At 43.0% G+C, this 22,223-nt stretch overlaps 1 protein-coding gene across 5 annotated transcripts in view; it reads left to right on the top strand.

The window, feature by feature from the left end:
• zc3h7a (zinc finger CCCH-type containing 7A) overlaps positions 1-22,223 on the top strand; it is a 115,691-nt gene that overhangs the window by 88,297 nt on the left and 5,171 nt on the right. For all 5 annotated transcript variants that reach the window (XM_038819672.1, XM_038819668.1, XM_038819669.1 and 2 more), the window contains exons 14-21: positions 2,006-2,211; positions 4,477-4,577; positions 7,018-7,199; positions 8,863-8,939; positions 19,449-19,582; positions 20,938-21,043; positions 21,130-21,238; positions 21,960-22,087. In XM_038819672.1, coding sequence (XP_038675600.1) covers positions 2,006-2,211; positions 4,477-4,577; positions 7,018-7,199; positions 8,863-8,939; positions 19,449-19,582; positions 20,938-21,043; positions 21,130-21,238; positions 21,960-22,087 — 1,043 coding nt within the window. The remainder of the gene's footprint in view (positions 1-2,005; positions 2,212-4,476; positions 4,578-7,017; positions 7,200-8,862; positions 8,940-19,448; positions 19,583-20,937; positions 21,044-21,129; positions 21,239-21,959; positions 22,088-22,223) is intronic.

The raw sequence follows: 22,223 nt of genomic DNA, 5'->3' as shown, positions 1-22,223 counted from the left end.
GCACCAGCCCTTGGAAAGACCACCCTACCTAAGCCCACACCTCCACCTGATCCCTGTAACCTAGTAACCCCATCTAACCTTTTTGGACACCTAAGGGCAATTTAGCGTGGCTAATCCACGTAACCTGCACGTCTTTGGACTGTGGGAGGAAACCGGAGCACCCAAAGGAAATCCACGCAGATGCGGGGAGAACATGCAGACTCCGCACAGTGACCCAAGCTGGGAATCGAACCTGGGACCCTGGAGCTGTGAAGCAACAGTGTTAACCAATGTGCTACCATGCCGCCCCACCTGCTGAACCAGTTGCTATGACACAAATCGGGAAAGTAGGAAAAATGGATGTATCCCACCACAAATTCTCCAGACTTTTTTGCGCTCACCAACTTCCATCATACTCAACGTCATCGACTGACAAATTGCTGCAGTACATTCTGTAGATAATGCACAGTGCAGCCCAGGTATGCAGGTGTTGGTGGTGGGCAGATGTTTAGACTAATGGATGGTCAACTTGTGTTGTAGTTGCACCCTTCCAGGCAAGTGTAGAATATTCTGTCACACCCCTGACTTGTGCCTTGTAGGTGATGGAGAGACTTTGAAAAGACGGGTGGTATTGACTATCTAGCCTCTGATCTGTTCTAATAGTCACAACATTTACGTTGGCAGTTCAGTTGAGTTCCTAGCTAATGGGATCCCTCAGGATGTTTGAGGCATAGCCCGGTGACGACAATGCCGTTAAATGTCACGGAGCAGCTGGTTATGCTCACTTTGTTGGAGCTGGCCATTGTACCTGTGCAGTGCCAACAGTACATTAGACTATTCTTTTATTGCCATTAGCTGATAATGCTAGTGTGTCTCAACTTTGGATCTCCGGCTAGCTTCAATACAGTATGAACATGCACAGATAGTGCCGTCGTGATTGGATGGATTGAGTTCTGCCACTTTGATTCCCGTTGCACTTTGCAACTGATTAAAACTTCCCCAGCCAAACAACATCAATATAGGAACTGCAGAAGTATGAAGCAATCATTAGGAACAAAGTCAATTGCTTGATGTATCTCGCTATCCAGCAATTGAAGAGTTAGTCTGTTTTATTCTCCTTTATTTTTAATATCAACATCATAAGACTTTTCACTCCGCAGCTGTTGAACAGCTTACTGTACCAAATGCAATAATTAGTTATAATTAGCACATTGTTTGAATACATTATCATTCATGTGGGACCTATTAATTATCATAGTCTTGTTAATGCACTGCAACAATGGGGGTGCTGATGATATTGAGCAAGGTGGTTGATGAACACAAAAAGCTTGGAGAATTTGTAGTGGGGTGCGTAGATGTTTTTCTGTGCCTGATTTGTGATGTAGCAGCTGGTTCAGCAGGTAATGGTGTCTGAATATAAAGGATAAAGATTCCAGGTAAAGGAAAAGGGACACGCCCAAAGCAAGTATTACAGGCAGCAGACGTATTCAGTGAAGCTCGGTTGCCCATGTCCGTTACAGATTTGTTTGGTTCTTGCAGGGTTTCAGAGGGAAATTGTAGCAACGTTTGTATTTCTATTGCAATGCTGAGTTCTGATCTGAACAGCCACCTGCCTTTTGTAATGTGTTTTCATCCTGGAGAAGGCCATTAAATAGACTGCTTGCATCTTTGAGAGGATAGATTTGATGGCATTGATTAACTTGGCAACCGTAAGCATTCGAGCCATCTTAACGGTTTGAACTACATTAAGTCCGTGGAAGAAATGGGTAATCCCTTCACCTTGCCAATCAGGGCAAAAGTACTTTACTACTGATCATGTATAATTTGTGAGTAAAGTACTTTTTAGAGAGATATAAGGAAGTGATTTATTCACTTCCTTGTATCTCATTAAAAGGCAAGTAATACTTGTATATTGCTGCTTGGTATTGGGGTTAAAGTTATTTGGGCCACGAGAATAGCCGATGTTTTGCCTTTGTGGATCAAAAATATGTACTTGGAAGATTGAAATGCTTGCTTTCAATTTTAGATGTTGCTGCAGGGGAGGAATGCACTTACCCTGGTCACTGTACATTTGCATATTGCCAAGAAGAGATAGATGTATGGTCCCTAGAACGCAAAGGAGCATTTAACCGTGAGCTGTTGTTTGACCCTTTCGGAAGTGTCAGCAAGATTAATTTAACTGTAGGGAACATTCTACAAGAACATCATGGCATATTTATGTTTCTCTGTGAGGTAAGTTAGATGTTTTTTTAATTAATCACACCACTGTTCCATTTTATTTATTTTATCTGGCGCATTCCACCAGACATGGAATTAGAAATGGAATCCAATGTGGGGTGCAAAGAAGTGCTGTTTCACCAAAAAGTGAGGAGTCTTTTGATTTTCTGGGCGGCGCGGGAAAATAATGAAGCATTTTGTGAATCTTTAATAATTGTGGGAACAGTTCGTTTTCCTTTTTGTTTCTTTTGCTACCTAGTATCTTTATTTCTATTGTGGAGATAAAAGTATTGCAGTGCACTTCCCTGGTACTTGTTGTTGAACCATTCAAAAGTGTTTTCAAAAGTGACTGGTCCACATTTGCGAAATAAGCATTGAAACAGCTGAGCAACTGAGCTGTGTAGATAATCGGCAAATAGTTCATGTCCCTTCCTGCAATCACTGCACTCCTAAGACCCCGTTGTGTTTGATAGCCAACACACATGATCAGTAACTAGGTATTAGTGAGATTACTATAGCTGAAGGTATGTAATGGACTCTCCTCAAAAACCAATCATAGTTCTCTGATCTTGGTTGTCTTTTTCTTGGGGAAGGGGTAAATGAATTAATTGATATAGCCTGCGATGTTGACATCGTCCACTATCCCTCAATTCCAGGATGATGTTTGTTCAGAGTTTCTGCCATGGGTTTTCATGTCACTACAAACACGGGTGTCCAAAGACTTTAATGCCCCTGTTTCCTGTGTGCAGAAACTTGACTAAGAATCATCATCATAGAATCATAGAATTTACAGTGCAGAAGGAGGCCATTCGGCCCATCGAGTCTGCACCGGCTCCTGGAAAGAGCACCCTACCCAAGGTTGACACCTCCACCCTATCACCATAACTCAGCAACCCCACCCACCACTAAGGGCAATTTTGGACACTAAGGGCAATTTATCATGGCCAATCCACCTAACCTGCACATCTTTGGACTGTGGGAGGAAACCGGAGCACCCGGAGGAAACCCACACACACACGGGGAGGATGTGGAGACTCCACACAGACAGTGACCCAAGCCGGAATCGAACCTGGGACCCTGGAGCTGTGAAGCGATTGTGCTATCCACAATGCTACCATGCTGCCTCGTAGGTTCACAGCCCCTGTACCCATCGCTAGTTCTCACCGCCACAGAATTTGACGTGTGGACCTTGTTTGACCAGACTTTGATTAACAATGGGGTTCTTGGGTCACCGTCATTGTCCACATGATCTTGATGGGTTGGTGGTCAGATTTTGGTGACTGTGTCCAACCACGATGACCAGGGTCACCGTGCATCTGCAGCTTCTACCGCCTTCGCAGCAAGTCATTCAGCCCCTCGACTTTGCTGCTAAGCATGGTCCTACTAGGAGCTCCTGATGGCATTGCTCAAGGGATCATTGGAACGCACAAGGCTCTCCACCACATCCAAGGTGAAAATCCATGAAAGCGCCTGAGTGGCTCATTTGATAGCTCACCATCCTCTGGTCAGGAGAGGCCCCTGTTTAAAACCTACACCAGGACTAGGGCAGCACATGATTGCGTCCATCTCAATTGAATTTCTTTCTGTGCAACCTTGACTATACAGACTGGCAAATTCCAAATACTGTTGATTTTAGTTCTGGTAATTTTAGGGACTGAAATCAAGAAGCATTGCAAGTGGAGAATTACCACAAGTTCCGAAGAGCTGGTCTTGGAAATTAATACATTTCAAAGCAAAATTAAACTCAGTCACAATCAGGATACCATTTTTAAAAAAAAATTAAAACAATAAAAGGAATTCTTAAAATGTTCTATTTTTGGTTAGTTAAATATTGGTATGTTTTTATTTGTAAATATGCTCTACAAGATGAGTTCCAAGATCAGTATTAATTATGAAACCATCCATTATGAACGATTTTGACAGGGTAAAGAAAGATGTTCTGTTTCCATTAGTTGCTCTGTCAGTGACTAGGGGTCGCAATTTTAAGATGGTCAGCAAGAGAGCTCGGAGTGAGATGAGGAGAAACCTCTTTACTCAGAGAGTTGTTGGGCTTTGGAATGCACTGCCTGAGAGAGTGGTGGAGGCGGATTCCACAGGAGGTTTCGAAAGAGAGCGGGATACGTATTCGAAAGTGATGAATTCAGAGGGCTACGGAGAAGGGGCTGGGGAATGGAACTAGCTAGGTAGCTGTTTCGGGAGCCGGTGCAGCAACAATGGGCCAAGTGGCCTCCTTCTGTGCTGCAAAAGTTGATGATTCTATCATGTGTTAATTCATTTCAGATATGTTTCGATAACAAGCCCAGAATGATACACAAGAACAATAAGGATAACTACGTCTATTGTTCCAATCCCGATGCCAAGCATTTATTTGAGCAGAACAAGTAAGTGCATTCAGTACCAAAACTGTGTAACATTATTGATGCAGCTGGAACAACCCATATTTCTGGATTTGAAACATTTTGGATGTATTCTGTGTTTGCTGTTGAGGGCTAATGCGTTTTTCATCCGTGGGATATTTCATTATAATTATTCCCATGACTTGCAACCCCATGTCTTGCCAAAAATCTACTATTTTTTTTATTTGGAGTTAATTGGTAATGCATTAAATACATTTCTGTTTTGGGTTACGTGGTGGAAAGTGAACAACAATGCCTGTGTAACTAATTTTAATGATGTGGAGATGCCGGCGCTGGACTGGGGTGGGCACAGTAAGAAGTCTCACAACACCAGGTTAAAATCCAGCAGGTTTATTTGAAATCACAAGCTTCTGGTCACTTCGCCTGATGAAAGAACAGCGCTCCGAAATGTTGTGATTTCAAATAAACCTGTTGGACTTTAACCCGGTGTTGTGAGACTTCTTACCAATTTTAATAATTGAACAATGGGGTTGGTAGGCAGCTATTTGCCTTACAGGTCAGAACCAGCTTTCAAATCGTCACTGCATTTCTGTTGAGGAAGCAGAGGAAAAAGTCCCATCAAAATTGAAACTCAGTCTATGAAATCTTAAATGCCAAGCTGGGAAATATTTAAGCTTCTGAGTTGCTGTAGAGTAAAGGAGACAAGAGTTCTGTTTCTCCACGAAACACCTTTATTTCTTTGATCCAACTTCACAAATCTCCACCAACAAATAGCGCCACCTGTAACCCCTTTATCTAGCAATTACTTCTATTGGATAATTGACATCAAATTAGTATATAAATGGAAGGTCTGTTAACCCATTCCTAATTCTCGGCCTTTTGGCTAAGATGTGCGTGAGGTCAGGTGTAATGCCTGGATCTGGTATGTCTCCTGTGGGGACCATGAATTGGATTCAATTTGAATTAGTTTTTGGAGCACACAAGGAGCTGGATTTGGGGTTTGCCCCTGTCCCCACTCTGGCTTTGTAACTCTGATAAAGTAATTTTAAAAAACCCCAAAAAACCGTATAGTTGACTCAAAGATGCCTCATAGATGAAAATAATTCTAAATTTTTGCACTCAAAGTTGCAGCGGGGCATCAATCTTTACATAACTTCAACTGCAGGTATACCCCCAACCATTCCTCCACTTGTACAGCAATTGATTTTGACAAAAACTGCAAGGTTTTTTACCATGGATGTTTATGGTACTCTGTTGTTATCTCTGATCAATTGTTCTGAAATTGTTTATACAGTTTCATAGTGACATGGAAATAGTATCCGCATCTTCAGTTTATGCTAAGGTATCTTCCTTCAAATTTAAACTTGAACTCTCCTGCCATGCCGTCCCAGTTTACGCATGCCAGTCAGCCTTTCAAATTCACACACTCACTTTCCTTCTCTCTGCTCTCACTCCTCAGTTTATGATGATTCTTTTCGACATCTTTCCCCTCAACTTCCAGTTCCTGCTGCAACGGTTCTCCCTCCAGTTCATTCTAATGCTTTACCCCATCCCTAGTTTACACTGATAACTCTTGTCTGGCAACCGTCTCCTTTCAATCATCTTGTTTTTTCTAACTGCTATAACTGTTTTCTTTGCCAGTTATTGTGTTTAATATTTTGGCTGCGTGGCTATAGTTCTGGGAACTGCCGGGGAAAATTAGTTGCTGCTTGACTCTTTTGTTGAGTGGCTGACCATACAGGGTTATATACCAGCTATGTGAGCTTGACTTCTCACTTGATACCCGAGCTTGATTTCATAGAATTTCAGTGTATGTGTTATTTTCTTTAATGTGCTATTCTCTATCCTGACTTGGCTTACAAACGACTTGGTTGGAGAGTCTGACTGTGGGATATACTGTCTGACTACGATTAGGAGAATGATTGAGTTCACCTGTCCTGGAACACTGGTATAAGAGGGCCCAGAATTTAGTTTGCGGTCTGGTTTTGTTGTGCGTGTTAGACTCCATTATATTTTTCCAGTAAGAACAGAAAAGTGCGAAAGATGGCAGGGCATGCCACTATGTATCAACTGTGATACATCAGGGCAGCATGTTGGTGCAGTGGTTAGCATTGTTGCCTGTGGCGCTGAGGACCCGGGTTCAAATCCCGGCCCTGGGTCACTGTCCGTGTGGAGTTTGCACATTCTCCCTGTGTCTGCGGGGGCTTCACCCCCACAACCCAAAGATGCGCAGGTTAGGTGGATTGACCACGCTAAATTGCCCCTTAATTGGGAACAAAAAATAATTGGGTACTCTAAATTTAAAAAAAAAAGTTTTAACTGTGATACATCAACATAATTTAAACGCTTGCAATCTCAATGCTGGCACTCAGTTCATAGACTTGGACTTTCTCTACTTGATCAGTAAAATTGCATCAAGGCTTTCTTCCATAGATTCTTATTACCTGTTCTTTTATTTAAATAGGTGCCTCGTCCACATCCTTCGAGAGACAACAGTGAAATACTCTAAAATCCGACCTATTGACAGTACCAGACTACTTGATCTCTGCCGCCATGAAGTGCGCTTTGGTTGTATTAGAGAAGATGAGTGTTTCTATGCACACAGCCTGATAGAACTGAAAGTCTGGATGATGCAACTTGACACACGTAGGTCCCATGACGCAGGAGTTTTTCTCTTTCTTTCGGGAGCCTGCTTTTCCTGCGGGTCCAGCAGAGGTTATCAGGATACAGAACGCTTGGAATTTGAAATATGCCATTCCGTTCACCCCGTCTAACTCAGCCTGTCAAAGATTCAGCATCCAGTCTGACTAATGTTATTTTCCTTTTACCTCCAGAGCCTGGGCTGTCTGAATCTGGAGTTTGTCAAGTTTCTTTTCTCATCCCAAGTCCGTAGTCACTGTGCTGGGTGACTGTTCATTCGACTTGGGTTTTTGTGATGCGAATCCTCTTTTGAGGCTGTAAGGCCAGAATGAAGAAAATTATATTTCCTCAGCAACTTCTCACAGTTGCATCGTTGAGACCAGAAACTCGGGCAAACCTGTGTTCAGACAGATGGTTAAATGAAACATGGGTTTATTTTGGGGCTGTAAGGGAGTTGACTGCATTCCGTTTGGGCGGATGTGGATTAAGGATTGGTTACACCATTTCAAATCCACCCCACCAAACGTACAATGTTGCCTTCCTTGGTTTGCAAACTGAAATATTCTCTATATTGCAGAACTATCCTTAAGAAATACTTGTCTCATTAAGGTGTCAATCATCATGATGTGTCCTGGGGTTTATTCTGTCAAAGTCAGAATAAAAGTGGACTTCTTTACAATTGAAAGATACGGCATAAATTCAAGTCTGATCTTTCCTGTCCACTTTCTCTGGTCCAGCCTTGGTGTAATTTACACTGCCGTCTCCAACACAATCACATGATGTAAACAAAGCTCAGCAGTCATAATGGCTCCATTAAGGAGTGTATTTTAGGAATGGAAAATACAAACTTCACCAGCAAAATGCAGGATAAAAGGTTTGTGAATATGAACTCAATTTAACATGAAAAAATAATTAAAGATTTGGGAGTAATAAACACTCTGGGTTTGAATGGCATTCTTAATCACTCCTGAACTTTGTATGATTCAATAATACCGTGCCAAAATAAAACATACTGTGATTATTTAGGTTTGATAAAGGGATTTATATGTAGCCATAATTGTTTAAGTAAGGCATACAAATATCCTATTAAAATATCCAAGACTATATGGATATTGTAAACATGATTTTTAGAGAGTTTTATTTAAAAAAGATTTGTATTTATATGGAGCTTTTCACGACTATGGGACATCTCGCAATGTTTTACAGTTGATGAAATACTTTTGAAGTGTGGTCATTGTCGTAACAGCGGCTAATTTGAACTCTGCAAACTCTCATAATGACTAATTAATCTGTTTTTTGATGTTGATTGAGGGATAAATATTTGCTAGTGCCGTGGGATCTTTTACATCGACCCGATCAGGCAGACGGAGACTCGATTTAATCTCTCAACCGAAAGACGGCACCTCCGTCAGTGCAGCACTCCCTCGGTACTGCCCCGCAGAGTGGCAGCACACACTTTCATGCTCAAGCCCTGAAACCGGGACCTAATAACTCGGAGGCAAGAATGCTACCAGCTGAGCGACAGCTGACACACTCTAGTGGGAAAACTTGAGCTTAAAAGCAAATGCAAAAATCAGATGTGAAATAAACCTGTTTAATATGAGCATTGTTTATGTATTGTGTATATTTTGGTCTTTAAATGTTGAAACTTTTTTTTTAAAATCACCAGATATCTCTCATGAAGCAATTACTCAGGAATCGAAAAAGTATTGGCAGAACTTGGAAGTTACTGCCCAGGCAGGACAGGTAAACATTTTCTCTGGACATGTTTTGAACATGGTTCACGATAGGTTATTGTCTCTGGTTTCAAGCGTGTCAATAGTGTATTTTTTGATAACTGCATTCCATTCTGTGACAATTCCTCACAAGCACTGATTAGTGAAAGAGCGTAACAAGCTATTATTGAGTTCCAGTAATGTATTGGTCGATGTTCTGGAGGCTGTTGTGATATCCATGTACTGACAATACCTAATTGCTACCAGAAGAGGAGGAGCAGGTTGTTTGGCAGATATGTTCTCTGTTTTTGATTGGGGGTTCAATAGTGCAGGGGAATATCTTATTACAACTTTGCTGTGTCTGAAGGATAATTGGGTGTTGGAGCTTTGGTAGAAGAATTTATTGTGCTGCGAGTCATTTGAGTAATTCTTGACGTTAATTTTCTGGAAAGTGGATTTAGAAAGTGAAACTGATGTGGATATTATTGCAGTGTTTAAATATAGATTGTAAGGGCACGGTGGCACAATGGTTAGCATTGTTGCCTGTGGCGCTGAGGACCCGGGTTCAAATCCCAGCCCTGGGTCACTGTCCGTGTGGAGTTTGCACATTCTCCCCGTGTCTGCGTGGGTTTCACCCCCACAAACCAAAGATGTGCAGGTTAGGTGGATTGGCGACACTAAATTGTCCCTTAATTGTAAAACAAAAATAATTGGGTACTTTTTAAAAAAAAAAAAAAAAATGTTTTTAATGTGTCAGTGGAGTCAAAAAGGAAACAGTTGACTCAGGAATCGGCTACGATCTTGAAAAAGCAGATTGGTCATATCCCGTGATCACAACCCAAAAGATGTGCAGGATAGGTGGATTGGCCATGCTAAATTGACCCTTAATTGGAAAAAATAATTGGATACTCTAAATTTAAAAAAATATATAGATTGTAAAATACTTGCATCATTTTTCATTGATTGAATTGAGTGCAGCAATAAATACTAGCGGAGGACAGACCTGTTTGGTGTCAAATGTGCCAGAATTTGATAGACAAGTGATTCAATCTGTGAGTCGTTAAGTTACAATATGGTGATAACTTCAGGTATGTGTGATATGTGTTCTATTTCTGTGGTGTTCCACAGGAGAATATCAAAACAAAGTTTAACCTTTAAATTCTGGGGACCTGAGTTTGAATCCCTCCTTGGCAGATGGTGAAATTTGAATTCAACGGGGATAGAAATCTGGAAAAGTCTAATGATGACCATGAAATCATCTTTGATTATCATTTCTTTAAAAACCCATCTGTGCCACGAATATCCTTTGTTGCAGGAAATCTGCTGTCCCCCCCAGTCTGGCCTACATATGATTACAGACCCGCAGCAATGTGGCTGACATTTAATCGCCCTCAGGATGGGCAATAAATTCCAGCCCATACAGTGATGCCCACATCCCATGAATTAATCTTTTAAAAAGGTTCAAAGGAGGAGAGGGCAATGCGCGCATGTCAGGTGCAGCCTTCAGCCAGTTCCTTTGTGCCGTCTTCATCTGTATGAAAGCAGAAAACCCAACCTCTCACATGTAGGTCGTCGTAAAGGGCAATAGCACAAAACGTGTGTTTTACTCCGCATTGGTTACACCTGGGAGACACTACACCAGAATGCTGAAAGCCTCATGGACTTTTGGTGTGTTTTTAATGTGGTATTACAGGTCAGCTACAGCAGTGTAGTCTTTTCATTTGGAGTCAGCTGTAATTTAATAACTGACTCTGGGGTCTCAACCACAAAAGGAATTTTTCACCCACGTCTTTCAAAATTCTCCTCTCATTTGCCAGCACTTCTCTGCATTGGCACAGTTGACTCATGCCTCAAGAAATCATCTTTATACCACTTTGTTCCCGAGCTAACTTCTCTCGAGGCTGTTATCCAGACGACCTGGAGCTTTGTACGGAGCTAATACTAGCATTGCCCTGTCCTGCCCTGAACTCTCCTGTGCAGCTCTCTCCAGCGGATTCTGTTGAGAGCCTCTCCTACTCCATTTTCATTATTGCCAGCAGTTGGAAAATGGAAGCAGCACTGCTCCGTGATTTGGTGCCAAAAGCACATACCTGGAGGGCATTTGACGTTCTCCCCGTGTGTGCGTGGGTTTCCTCCTTGTGCTCCGGTTTCCTCCCACAGTCCAAAGATGTGCAGGTTAGGTGGATTAGCCACGGTTAGATGGGGTTACGGGGATACTGGGATGGTGTGGGTTTAGGTAGAGTGATCTTTCCATGGGCCAGTACAGACTCAATGGGCCAAATCGCCTCCTTCTGCACTGTAAATTCTATGATCTTTGTGCGTTCAGGGCATGTGACCTGCCCTCTGTGCCGCTTCTGGTCGGAAGACTCCACACAGCCATATTTATTTATATTTAAAAGGTGGCAGCAGCCATCATCCTCAATGTAAAAGCTGGTAGCAGCTGTTGGGCGCTTCTGCAGTTGGGAACAGCGTGACGAATCACACCGCAACCCTCCGAACACCCGCCCGTGACCCGCACTTTGGAAAAACCCTGACCCAAACCGTCAATCCCATCTCGCATGTAAAAGTGACCGTTTCCAGCTATTAACCTGTTTTTCTACCTATTTGTTCTTCTGCTTTCGATCCAAGATCTGCTCTGTACAAAAGCAATGAAAAGCTGGTTATAAATTGAGCTGGACAATTGCTGAGAAACTAAAGCCATACTTTGCTTCTGTCTTCACAAAGAAAGACATGATTAATGTCCCAGAAGTTCTGGAAAAACACAAGTTTCGGTGAGGAGCTGATGGAAATCTGTATTAGTGCAGAAATGACGTTCCGGAAATTGAAGGGATTATAGGCTGCTATATCTCCAGAGCCCCCGAGAGTACTTAAAAGAAGTGGCTCTAGAAATTGTAGATCCATTAGTGGTCATTTTACAAAATTCTTTGGACTCTGGAATGGCTGCTACAGATTGGAGGGTAGCTAATGTAAACCTGCTATTCAAAACTGGAAACTATAGACCAGTGAGTCATTAGGTCGTGGGTAAGTTGGTAGCGTAAATTATCAAGGATTCCATAGTACGGCATTTAGAAAGCAGCGGTATACTAAGACAAAGTAAGCATGGATTTACGAAAGGGAAATCGTGCTTGACAAATCTACTGGAATTCTTTGAAGATTTAGCTAGTAGAATTGACCAGGGAGAACCAGTGGATGTGGTTTATTTAGACTTTCAGAAGGCCATCGACTCTCACTTAGCAGATTACCAAGTATAGTTAGAGCGCATGGAAGTGCAGTCATGTCTTGAGATGGATAGAAAGCTGGTTAGCAGACAGGAAGAGAAGAGTTGGAATAAATGGGTCTTTTTCCAAATGGCAGACAGTGACTAATGTGGCACCACAGGGATCAGGGCTAGGACCCCAGCTGTTTACATTACGTATTAACGATTTGAATAAGAGAAATAATGTATTAACCCCAAATGTGCAGATGATGCAAAGCTGGGTGGAATGGTGAGCTGTGAGGCGGATGCAGAGATGCTTCAGCGGGATTTGGACAGACTGAGTGGGCAAATGCATTGCAGATGTATATAATGTGGATAAATGTGAGGTTATTGTTGCACGTTTTACTATGGGCGTAAAACGCGTTTATTGGGTTGTATTAACTTCCAAGTGCTTAACACCGCTAGGCTCTGTTGTATGTATTTATTCAGCTTTAGGAGTCGCCAGTTGCCGTATAGACAACGTCACTAGTATTCCAAGGTCAAGTTCAAAGTAATAAAGACGATACACCGATTAGTAAGGTCCAAACGATAATATTTATTATACAGTAATAATAAATATTCATGCACACACTAAGAGACTAAGCTATGACTAAACTAAAGTAATCAGAATACTTATCTAACAGGAACAGGCAAGGTCAGGGAGCGAGGCCTTCGTCCTGGTCTTGGGCTGCAACCTTCAGCAAGCGTTCTGGTCACTGGGGGTTCTAGCGGGCTTAGTTCGCGTAGCGAGCGTCGTACTGGCACTTACGGTTCGGCCGCTGGTGCTCAACGGCTGGAGTCAGTGGATCTTCAAAGTCGTGGTCAGAGCCGGAGCACGGAAAAACAGACCTTGATCGAAGTTAAGCCGGAGCACAAAACAGACCGGACAACACGAGGTCCCTGTCTTTTATAGGGATTCCATTGTCCTTCCCTCTTCTTGGGCGGGCTTTACCTATTGGGTCAATTCCTCATCGATACTGTTTTAATTCCCCAATGCGAGGGGGTCTCCGTGATGGGGGGGGCGTTTCTTATGTCCTTTTGTTTGGAGGTTTCTGGTGCCTCGATGTCTGGGCCTTGATTAGAATGTGTCCATTCAGAACCAAATGTATCTATTGTGTGGGTGTTCAAGTCTGATGGCCTCATTAGCATGCAAAGCGTTTTGCCATTTGCACCTAGCTAAGGTCTTCTCACCTGAGCCCAAACTGGTTTCTGCTGCTGCAGAATGCAAACTGCTCTTTGCAGACTGCTGTTCTGGCTAAACTGTCTGTTTCCCAGCAGTCTTAGCGGTTGACCTATTTTGTAGCTCAGCATCCATTTTAGGTGGCTACATTATCCATGTCGCTAGCAAAAATAGGAAGGCAGATTATTACTTGAATGGGTGTAAATTGAGAGAGCTGGTTACTCAGCGAGACCTTGGTGTCCTCGTGCATCAGTTGCTGAAAGTAAGTATGCCGGTACAGCAGACAGTAGAGCAGACAAATAATATGTTGGACTTCATAGTGAGAGAATTTGATTTTTTGGAACAGGGATGCTTTACTGCAATTGTACTGGGAGTTGGTAAGGCCACACCTGGAATATTGTGTGCAATTTTGATGTTCTTCCTACAGAGTGTGTGCAGCGAAGAGTTTACCAAGCTGGGGTGGCAGGGCTGTCAGAGAAGGAGAGAAATTTGGTTAGGATTATATTCATTGACTTTCAGATGAGTGAGAGGGGATTTCATTGAAAGTTAAAAAATTCCAACAAGATTAGACTGGGTAGATTCAGAAAGAATGTTCCTGATGGTGGGGGAGTCCAGAACTAGGAGTCATAGTTTGAGAATAAGGGGTAAACCTAGTACTGAGGTGAGGAGAAATTTCTTCACCCAGAGAGTGGTGAATCTGTGGAATTCACTACCATAGAAAGTAGTTGTGTAATTTCAAGAAGGAATTAGATATAGCTCTTGGGGCTAAAGGAATATGGGGGAGGGGGGGGGCTCTGCAGGATCAGAGTACCGAATTTGATTATCAGCCATGATGATCAGTGGCGGGAGCATGTTTGAAGGGCCGAATGGCATCCTGCTGCTTCTATTTTCCATGTATGTTTCTATGAGCACAGGGCTAAATCGCTGGCTTTGAAAGCAGACCAAGCGGGCCAGCAGCACGGTTCGATTCCCGTAACAGCCTCCCCGAACAGGCGCCGGAATGTGGCGACTAGGGGCTTTTCACAGTAACTTCATTTGAAGCCTACTCGTGACAATAAGCGATTTTCATTTCATGTAAGTTGGAGCAGCTGGTAAGCGCTCTACTCACCACACACTCATTCCAGCCCAGACGATCGCTCAGCGACGACCTGCCCTCTTCCTCTCCCCCCACCCCCCCCCCCCCAACAAAAAAAAACCCTCTAATTCAGGAGGCAGAAGTGGAATGACTGCTCGATGCCATTGAGGAGAAGAGGGACATCCTCTTCTCCAGGGTGGGTGGACACTATAGTCCGCCCTCCTGAAGAGCGCCTGGGAAGAGGTGACAGAGGCAGTCAGTACTGCCAGCATCTCCAGGAGGACGGGCACGTAATGCTGGAAGTTGAATGATCCCCTTAGGCTTGGCATCCTGGTGGGCATGGTCTATATTGAAGGTGATATAGTCCGATGCCTGGGCACGTAGGGCACCTGTGCACAGAAGTTTGTGAAATCCTCGAGTCCTGGAATGAGGCAGAGGCATAAAGGTTTAGGCCGACCATCGCTATGACAGCCACCACGAGCAGGTGTCTTCCTCAAACCCCTCTGATCTGCCAGGTGCGCCACCATTTAGCACGAGTGATGCATGGTCTACCTGGTGAGTTGGCACAGGCTGTCTGGCAGCTCCTCGAAGGGCTGGCGCCGACAGTATGGCCTGATGGGGCGTCTCCTTCGCACTTCCTTCTCCTCGGCCAGTTGATTGGCTGGCACTTCAGCCTCACCAGCTGGCCTCTGCTCTTTGGGGCAGGTTCCTCTTGCGCAGGGTCCTCCCTGGGCTGGCCAAGGGGGCCTCCGTGCACCCACAACAGCAGCAGCGACCAGGTAGACAGTGAGCATGGCTGGCTGTGCGCCAAAATCTTATGTCTCTGCAGGGGCGAGGGATGAAGTCAGAGAATGTTGTAAAGATGAAGATTCCCGTGACCATCCAAAGCCAACGGTTCCATGGTCACCCTGAGTTGTACTGCTGTGGCACCCTCAACACGGTACCCGGCCACATCGATATGTTGTAGTCCGCAGTTAGTAGCACCTGTCCTGTGATTTGAGGATCCTTTATCCTCACCACCCGTCCCTATCAACAGGGTTATCAGTGGCTGCAATAGGCTCTGTGGCCCCTGACCTGTTTCCCCTAGTGGGGTCCATTCACTGGCGGACCGTGTGTTGTACCACCAGCAGGGTGGCAACTTGGCCTCCATGCTTCGAGACTTGTGTGCGGGCAGGTCCTACAGATGAGGGTGAGCGAGGAAAGTGTGCGTCTACTGGGTGCTTCGCTGCAGTGTGATGTGGGGGCTGGGTGTAACAAATGGGTTGTGACAAAGAACTGGTCGGGTTTCCTGGCTGGAGGAAGGATGGATGGGAGCAGGGACACATTGGACAGGCAGGGGTTGCAGACAGCTCGTGGTCCTGAGGGGTGGGCTAGCTGATAATGTCATTGGTGAGGCTTCTACTCTGAGAGGGGCTGTGTACCAGGAAGGTTGCCATAGCCACGCTCCCATTGATGATACTGCTGGGTTGGTTTCCCAGAAGGGATAGGCTGGGTGGGTTCCCACATGGCCAGGATACAGTGAGCCGTAAGCAGTGTGAACAACTAGGACCCTGCAAGTTGCACCAGAAGGGTGTGTTTAAATAGCATACTGCTGCAAGGCAGTCTGAGCCAGGCCACCCCGAACCCGAGAGGAACACCCTGAATGCACAGACAAATCGTTCTCCGCTTCTCCCTGCAGTCCGGACAGCAAGGCCCCAGAATTCTTCACTTCTCGCTCCCTTTCAATGCCATGGCGTCCACCCCCCGCTTGTAAGTACTGGCACCAATTCACGCCCAGAGAGGGATGGAGCATGCAGTGTCCAACCCGTGAATCACATTCGAATACATGTAAATGACGGATTTCCAAGGGGTGTAAACCTCGCTGCCTGTGCCAGCGGGGAACCGGTGCATCGCGTCGGAATTGGCGCCGGGCCCAAATTCCGATTTTTGTTTCACCCAATATTCTCTCTCCGCCTGATTGCAATTCTCGCTGCTGGGGTCGGGCAGCGGAGAATCCAGCCCATTGTTGCAGTCAATCTGACATACCAATTCCAGTTACTGTTTACGTTGTTGTAGATCTTGAACTTCTGAAATTCGAGCTACATACTGGTGTTCGGATCCTGCATGAGAAACCCAACAATTTGCAATTTGTAAAACTGTGAGGAAAGGATACTTTGCCACAGAGTGATAACATTGACCAATAGGTATCTTTTTATATTAAACCAAACTTTAGTTAGCAACAAAGTAACAGCTTTACAATTAACCATTCAAACAGTTATTAAATAAAAGGAAAACCTTTAACTTACTTACTACACAAGCAACTACATATAATATATATATTCCAATTAAGCAAACACAGTTCAAAGACCACTAATAAATAAAGTTAACAATCAAATCCCATGACCTGTTTATCCAGGACTAAGCACCATCCCTCATAAATTATCTACACCCCAGGGATCCCCTAAAATCAAATGTTCCATTCGCCATCTATCTGTAAACAAGCAAATGATTAAAAATCAATGATTATCTCATTTATAATGACCCTTTAATCACAGCTTTAGCAGACATACTGCTTGTATGTATCTTAAACCAGAGTTTTAATGTCACTATTGCAACAAATAGCAATTTCCTACATTCATCACATGAGTGTTCTGGAAGCAGGCAGCATTCAAATGCTCGTTCCAGTATCAGGCTTGATATATTTTTGCACGGCACTAAAATCCTATTGTCAATGTTTCTATGTGGCATTCGTGCTGTCAAATCACTTGGTGGGTATTAAGAATATAGAATTTGCAGTGCAGAAGGAGACCATTCGGCCCATCGAGCCCGCACCGGCAGTTGAAAGAGGACCGTACCCATGCCCATACCTCACCTTTTCCCCACACCTCCACCCTAACCCCGTAACCCCACCTAACCATTTTTGGACACAAAGGACAATTTTGCACCTAAATTGCAATCCACCTAACCTGCACATCTTTGGGCTGTGGGAGGAAACCGGAGCACCCGGAGGTAATCCATGCAAACACAGGGAGAACGTGCAGACTCCACACAGACAGTGACAAGCCGGGAATCGAACCTGGGACCCTGGAGCTGTGAAACAACTGTGCTAACCACTGTGCTACCGTGCTACCCAGTACAGTGAGGTTAGAGGGCTGTAAGCATCCATGGAACTCCATTACATCATGATTCCATTGCATTCAGGAAAGAGGATAACTTCTCCCAATAAATTAAACTGAACAAAATCTAAAACATTTACACCCCTTTGGTCCCTATCATTCAATAGTCTTTAATAATTGGGATGTCCTGTGTCCATGAGGAGCCGTTAGTTCCTCAGAATCAGTGCACTGTCTTCTCAATCCACCTTCTTTTCGCCATTTAAGCCCCTTGCCAGTCTTCAACAGGGATAGCACAACGGGGACACACATTGGCAGAAACAAGGGGATGTAAATGGCAAACGTCTGATCATCTAGGTAATACAGGAGATGGAGGAGAGATGATCGAAAAAAGCTTTCTCAGACGAGGTGATGGCCTCTTTGCTGGCCAGGAGAACTGGAAACAGTCTCCAGCTCCTGAAGTGATCGCTGAACAGAAGCCACAGCACTGTACACCTCCATAGGCGATGTATTAGGAGCCTTCTATTGGTGATAATCATCATTTGGTATTAAAATATGGGGCTGGAGCTAACTCCCAACAAATGTCAGGGATGTAAATTCTTTTCAAATTGCATCATAAAGTTTACAAGAAAGCAAGAATTGAAGTTGTATCCTTACTCTTGGAATTCAGGCACTAATGTAATGAGAATGGGGAACAATTTAAAAATCCCAACTGTAAACTACTGAAACCCATTGCAATAAGTGAAAATGGAATGACGAAATTTCACCACGGTGCTGTGCTGAAATGGAGTCAACATTCCATCACATTTTGCTATTCCACATTCAAGATTTCTGACTCGATTTCCTTTATCTTCGTCTAATATTTTTCTTCTAATATCTTTCTTCTAATACTTTTCTAATGTCTTGCATATAAAGAAACAACAGTCTTTTATTTTTAATGCAGTACTGCTCAACCATGGATTAACTGCTTACCCATAGCCACATAGCATGTTCTGGCAGGTGGTTTGGAGGATATAAAATCCTATTTCTAATTCTTGCACAGGTATTGCTTGGTCTGGATCTCTTCTAAACTGGTATCTAAACTTAGCTTACCCGTTGATAGACTTTTACCAATGTGTATACTACAACCAGCAGTGCCTGCCAAAGATTGATTCCTTCCCGCAGCGAGAAGATATATTGCCATAGCAGCACATCCAAGATTAGGAACTAAATGGGACTACTGTGACTGACTCCACTCTGTGCCACTATTTTAGTACGCTTGCTGTTTCATTTGTGATACTTGAGGCAATTGATCAAAATTCTAGTACTGTATAAATTAGGATATGTTTGCGTAGCTCTTGTTGACTGGATATTAGCTATAAATGGCATTCTATTCAAATGAACCTGTAGGTAAGCTTGTGGCTATAATGCTATACGTGCATCTCAAAAATTAATGGGAAGGAAATAATCACTTTCTCAATAAGAGAACCATTACAGTGATGTTTCTCAAGTATATTGGGCTAGTACAGCTCTGGTGCAGGATCATACTGCAATTCAAAATTCAGCTTTTCACAGCTTTATAAGGAGTTCTGGTCACACCAGTTAAGAGGTAATAGAAGGAAATATTAAGCGATTAGCACTGTTGCTTCACAGCGCCAGGGTCCCAGGTTAGATTCCCAGCTTGGGTCACTGCCTGTGCGGAGTCTGCACATTCTCCCCTTGTCTGCGTGGGTTTCCTCCGGGTGCTCCGGTTTCCTCCCACAACTCCCGAAAGGCGTGCTGTTAGGTGAATTGGACATTCTGAATTCTCCCTCGGTGTAGCCGAACAGGCGCCGGGATGAGCCGACTCGGAGACTTTCACAGTAACTTCATTGCAGTGTTGATGTAAGCCTACTTGTGACACGAATAAAGATTATTATTAGACTGCACTGTCTGGGTTGAGATGAATTGTCCTTTATCAGCTAGTTTCTCTTTTCAAGATACCTCTAGGCACGACGAAATCTAGAAACCTCAACTTAAAGCTGAAGTTCGTTTGTGGACAGTGTTGGAGGAATGGGCAAGTCAGTGAGTCAGACAGGAACCGAAAATACTGCAGTGCAAAAGCAAGACACCCGTAAGTAGTTAAATCATCAGACCTATTGTAACTCGGTCAAACAATACGTGTTCCTGAACAAATACTGTTGAGTAATTGCAGTCTTGCACCGCCGATAACTTTTAGCAATCGGCTTATTGCTGTTGATTGCTTATACTGATTCCTACATTTCTAATAGTACATCACTTGCTTCTGCAAGCAGCTGTGAACAGCTAATCTAGGGATTAGTTGTATAATGGATTAACTATCAGTGTTTTTTAAGATACTATAAACTGTTTTCATGACGTTCATAACTTGAGGTTGGAAAATCTTGAGATTGTGGCTTGGTCACTGTTAATTCTGCTGTTTACAAAGAGGCACAGTGATGCATTTCCCTACCAGAATAAATTTTGGGCTAATGAATGACACCCACCTTTAGTTAGATGTGCAATGTCAGCAATATTTTGTGCTGAGAGTTGCTGGAAGTTATGAATGGAAGAGATGCGCTGTCCTCTGGGTGAACAGGGCAAGATACTGTGATCCCCTCAACCAATCAGATTGAAGGATTCTGAAAGTAACCCATGTAATAAGCATGTGTCGATTAAAATGGTGAATTCCATGTTAAAAACAGACACACAGAGAATAAGGGGAAGGAAAAGCTTGGATTGAGGAGAGAGAGAGAGAGAGAAGGGACTGAAAGAGAAAGTAAAACAATTGTATAATGAAAACTGAACAGTTTAATAGTTGATTTTCAGTGCCGTAGGTTGTCTGGCAGGAATTAACACTCGTCATTAAAAGGGCTGTTGAACTTGAAAAGACTTAACTACCTGTGGCAAATTTACTTGTATCTAGCATGTCAGTGTCGGATCTTCATGTTGCTCAATGCATTGGAGTTGGGGAGCAGACAGCAAGATGCTTTTTTCGTGAAACTAGCAGCAGAACGTCATAGCTCCACAGTAACTTTTTGATTTCCACACTTAAATCATGTAGCTGCCCTCAGCTGAAGTTGCCGAACTATTTGCACCTAAATATTGATGAGCCCAAATAGTCTTGCGGTTATTTTGAGTTATTAGTCTAGCCACTATGTTGACAGCAGTTTTTGAGCCATTGCATTTTTGCGCCAGTGTGTTGAGATGTCCCTTTGAACCCAAGCCCATGATCCGCATTTTATCCACACTGCTGTGTGGAAATTACCTCAATATCGTAGCAAACTACTGGAACACACCAGTTTTTAACATTTACCTCTGAAGAAGCCACTTATTATCATCACCTGTTTTATCTAGTCCTTGTGTAAACATTGTTATCACAATGGGCAAATGCTACTAGAAAGGAAACCTTGAGATCGCTTCTAATATCGTCCTGTGTCTAAAATGTAACATTCTTTTAAACGTTGAAAGTTGGACCAAAGAACGTCGTGTGCTATTAGTGATGTCCAACGAACGTAAGAAATGGACAACCATACGTCCTCTGCCGTCAAAGAAACCAATTCCACAACAATTTGATGTAAGTCTTTTGAATAATTTATTTTAAATAATATATTTGTATAAATGTGTTGTTCCAAATTAAGCTTCCTTTTGTGACTCTTTCAGTTGTGCATGCATATAGCGAAAGGCAAGAAATGTACGTACATTGGGAACTGCTCATTTGCCCACAGTCTTGAGGAAAAAGATATGTGGACCTCTATGAAAGACAGTAACAGTGAGTACTAATTGAAGCTTTATTGTTTTGATTTAAACTGTAAAAATACTTTGTAACCTGTAATTTTTTGAGTTGAATTTTAAGTCATTGGTTGTTCTTCACAAGAACAATTTTCGATTCTCAAAACAGTATAGTTCCGCAATTCCTGTTGAAACAAAGCCGATGTTTTCATTTGGGAATCTAATTATCTTCTTATTTCCTTTTGCATATCGCCATAAACATGCGACAAAAGGTCCCTTATTACAGCTTCCTAAGTACACAAGGCAGTGTTGCTCTGCTGCAATGATACATAATTTTTCATACTTTTCAAAATTAGAAATCTCAATGTGGCTGGAGGCCATTAATTAATTGTGCTAATTATTAATATTGCAACCAAATATACATTCTTTGCGGACAAAAATTGAAAGTTCTAAAAAGTAAGGTGAGAAACATAGTTCTGATCCACAAATATCTTTCTTATGGTTGACAGACTTATACCCAATTTTCTGCATAATGCTTGTATTGAACAGGTTTCTACAGTGGAGAGCCTTGCGCTGAATGATTGTTCTCATTTAAAATGCTGAGCAGTGCATGATGTAACTTAAAGAATTACGCCACCATGTCATATAGTGATCGATCTTCCAGTCTGAAACAGCTTTGGATATTGATGCTTATCGTTGTTTATATTTAGCGTGTCTTGAGTTCCTTTTTCACTGTACCACTTTAAATTAAACATTGCCAGTTCTAGACATGGAACAACTGTATGATTTGTGGTTGAAGAACCAGGAGCCAGAGAAAGAGGAAGCAACTAATGCACCAAAGGAAAACGGCAAACAAATCCACATGCCAACTGACTATGCTGAGCTTGGGGTAAGTGATTAAATTGCAAATGCCAGTAGATCAGTCACTCTATTGCTGAGCAACTTTTAAGAAAAAGCAATTGTACTTCAGATTGTAATCTAGACCACTGAGTAATGCAAGATTGGTCAATGATAGGAAGACAATA

The sequence above is a fragment of the Scyliorhinus canicula genome, chromosome 15 (genome assembly GCF_902713615.1).
Source record: "Scyliorhinus canicula chromosome 15, sScyCan1.1, whole genome shotgun sequence".
NCBI classification, from domain to species: Eukaryota; Metazoa; Chordata; class Chondrichthyes; order Carcharhiniformes; family Scyliorhinidae; genus Scyliorhinus; species Scyliorhinus canicula.
This window is presented reverse-complemented; position numbering and strand designations above follow the sequence as displayed.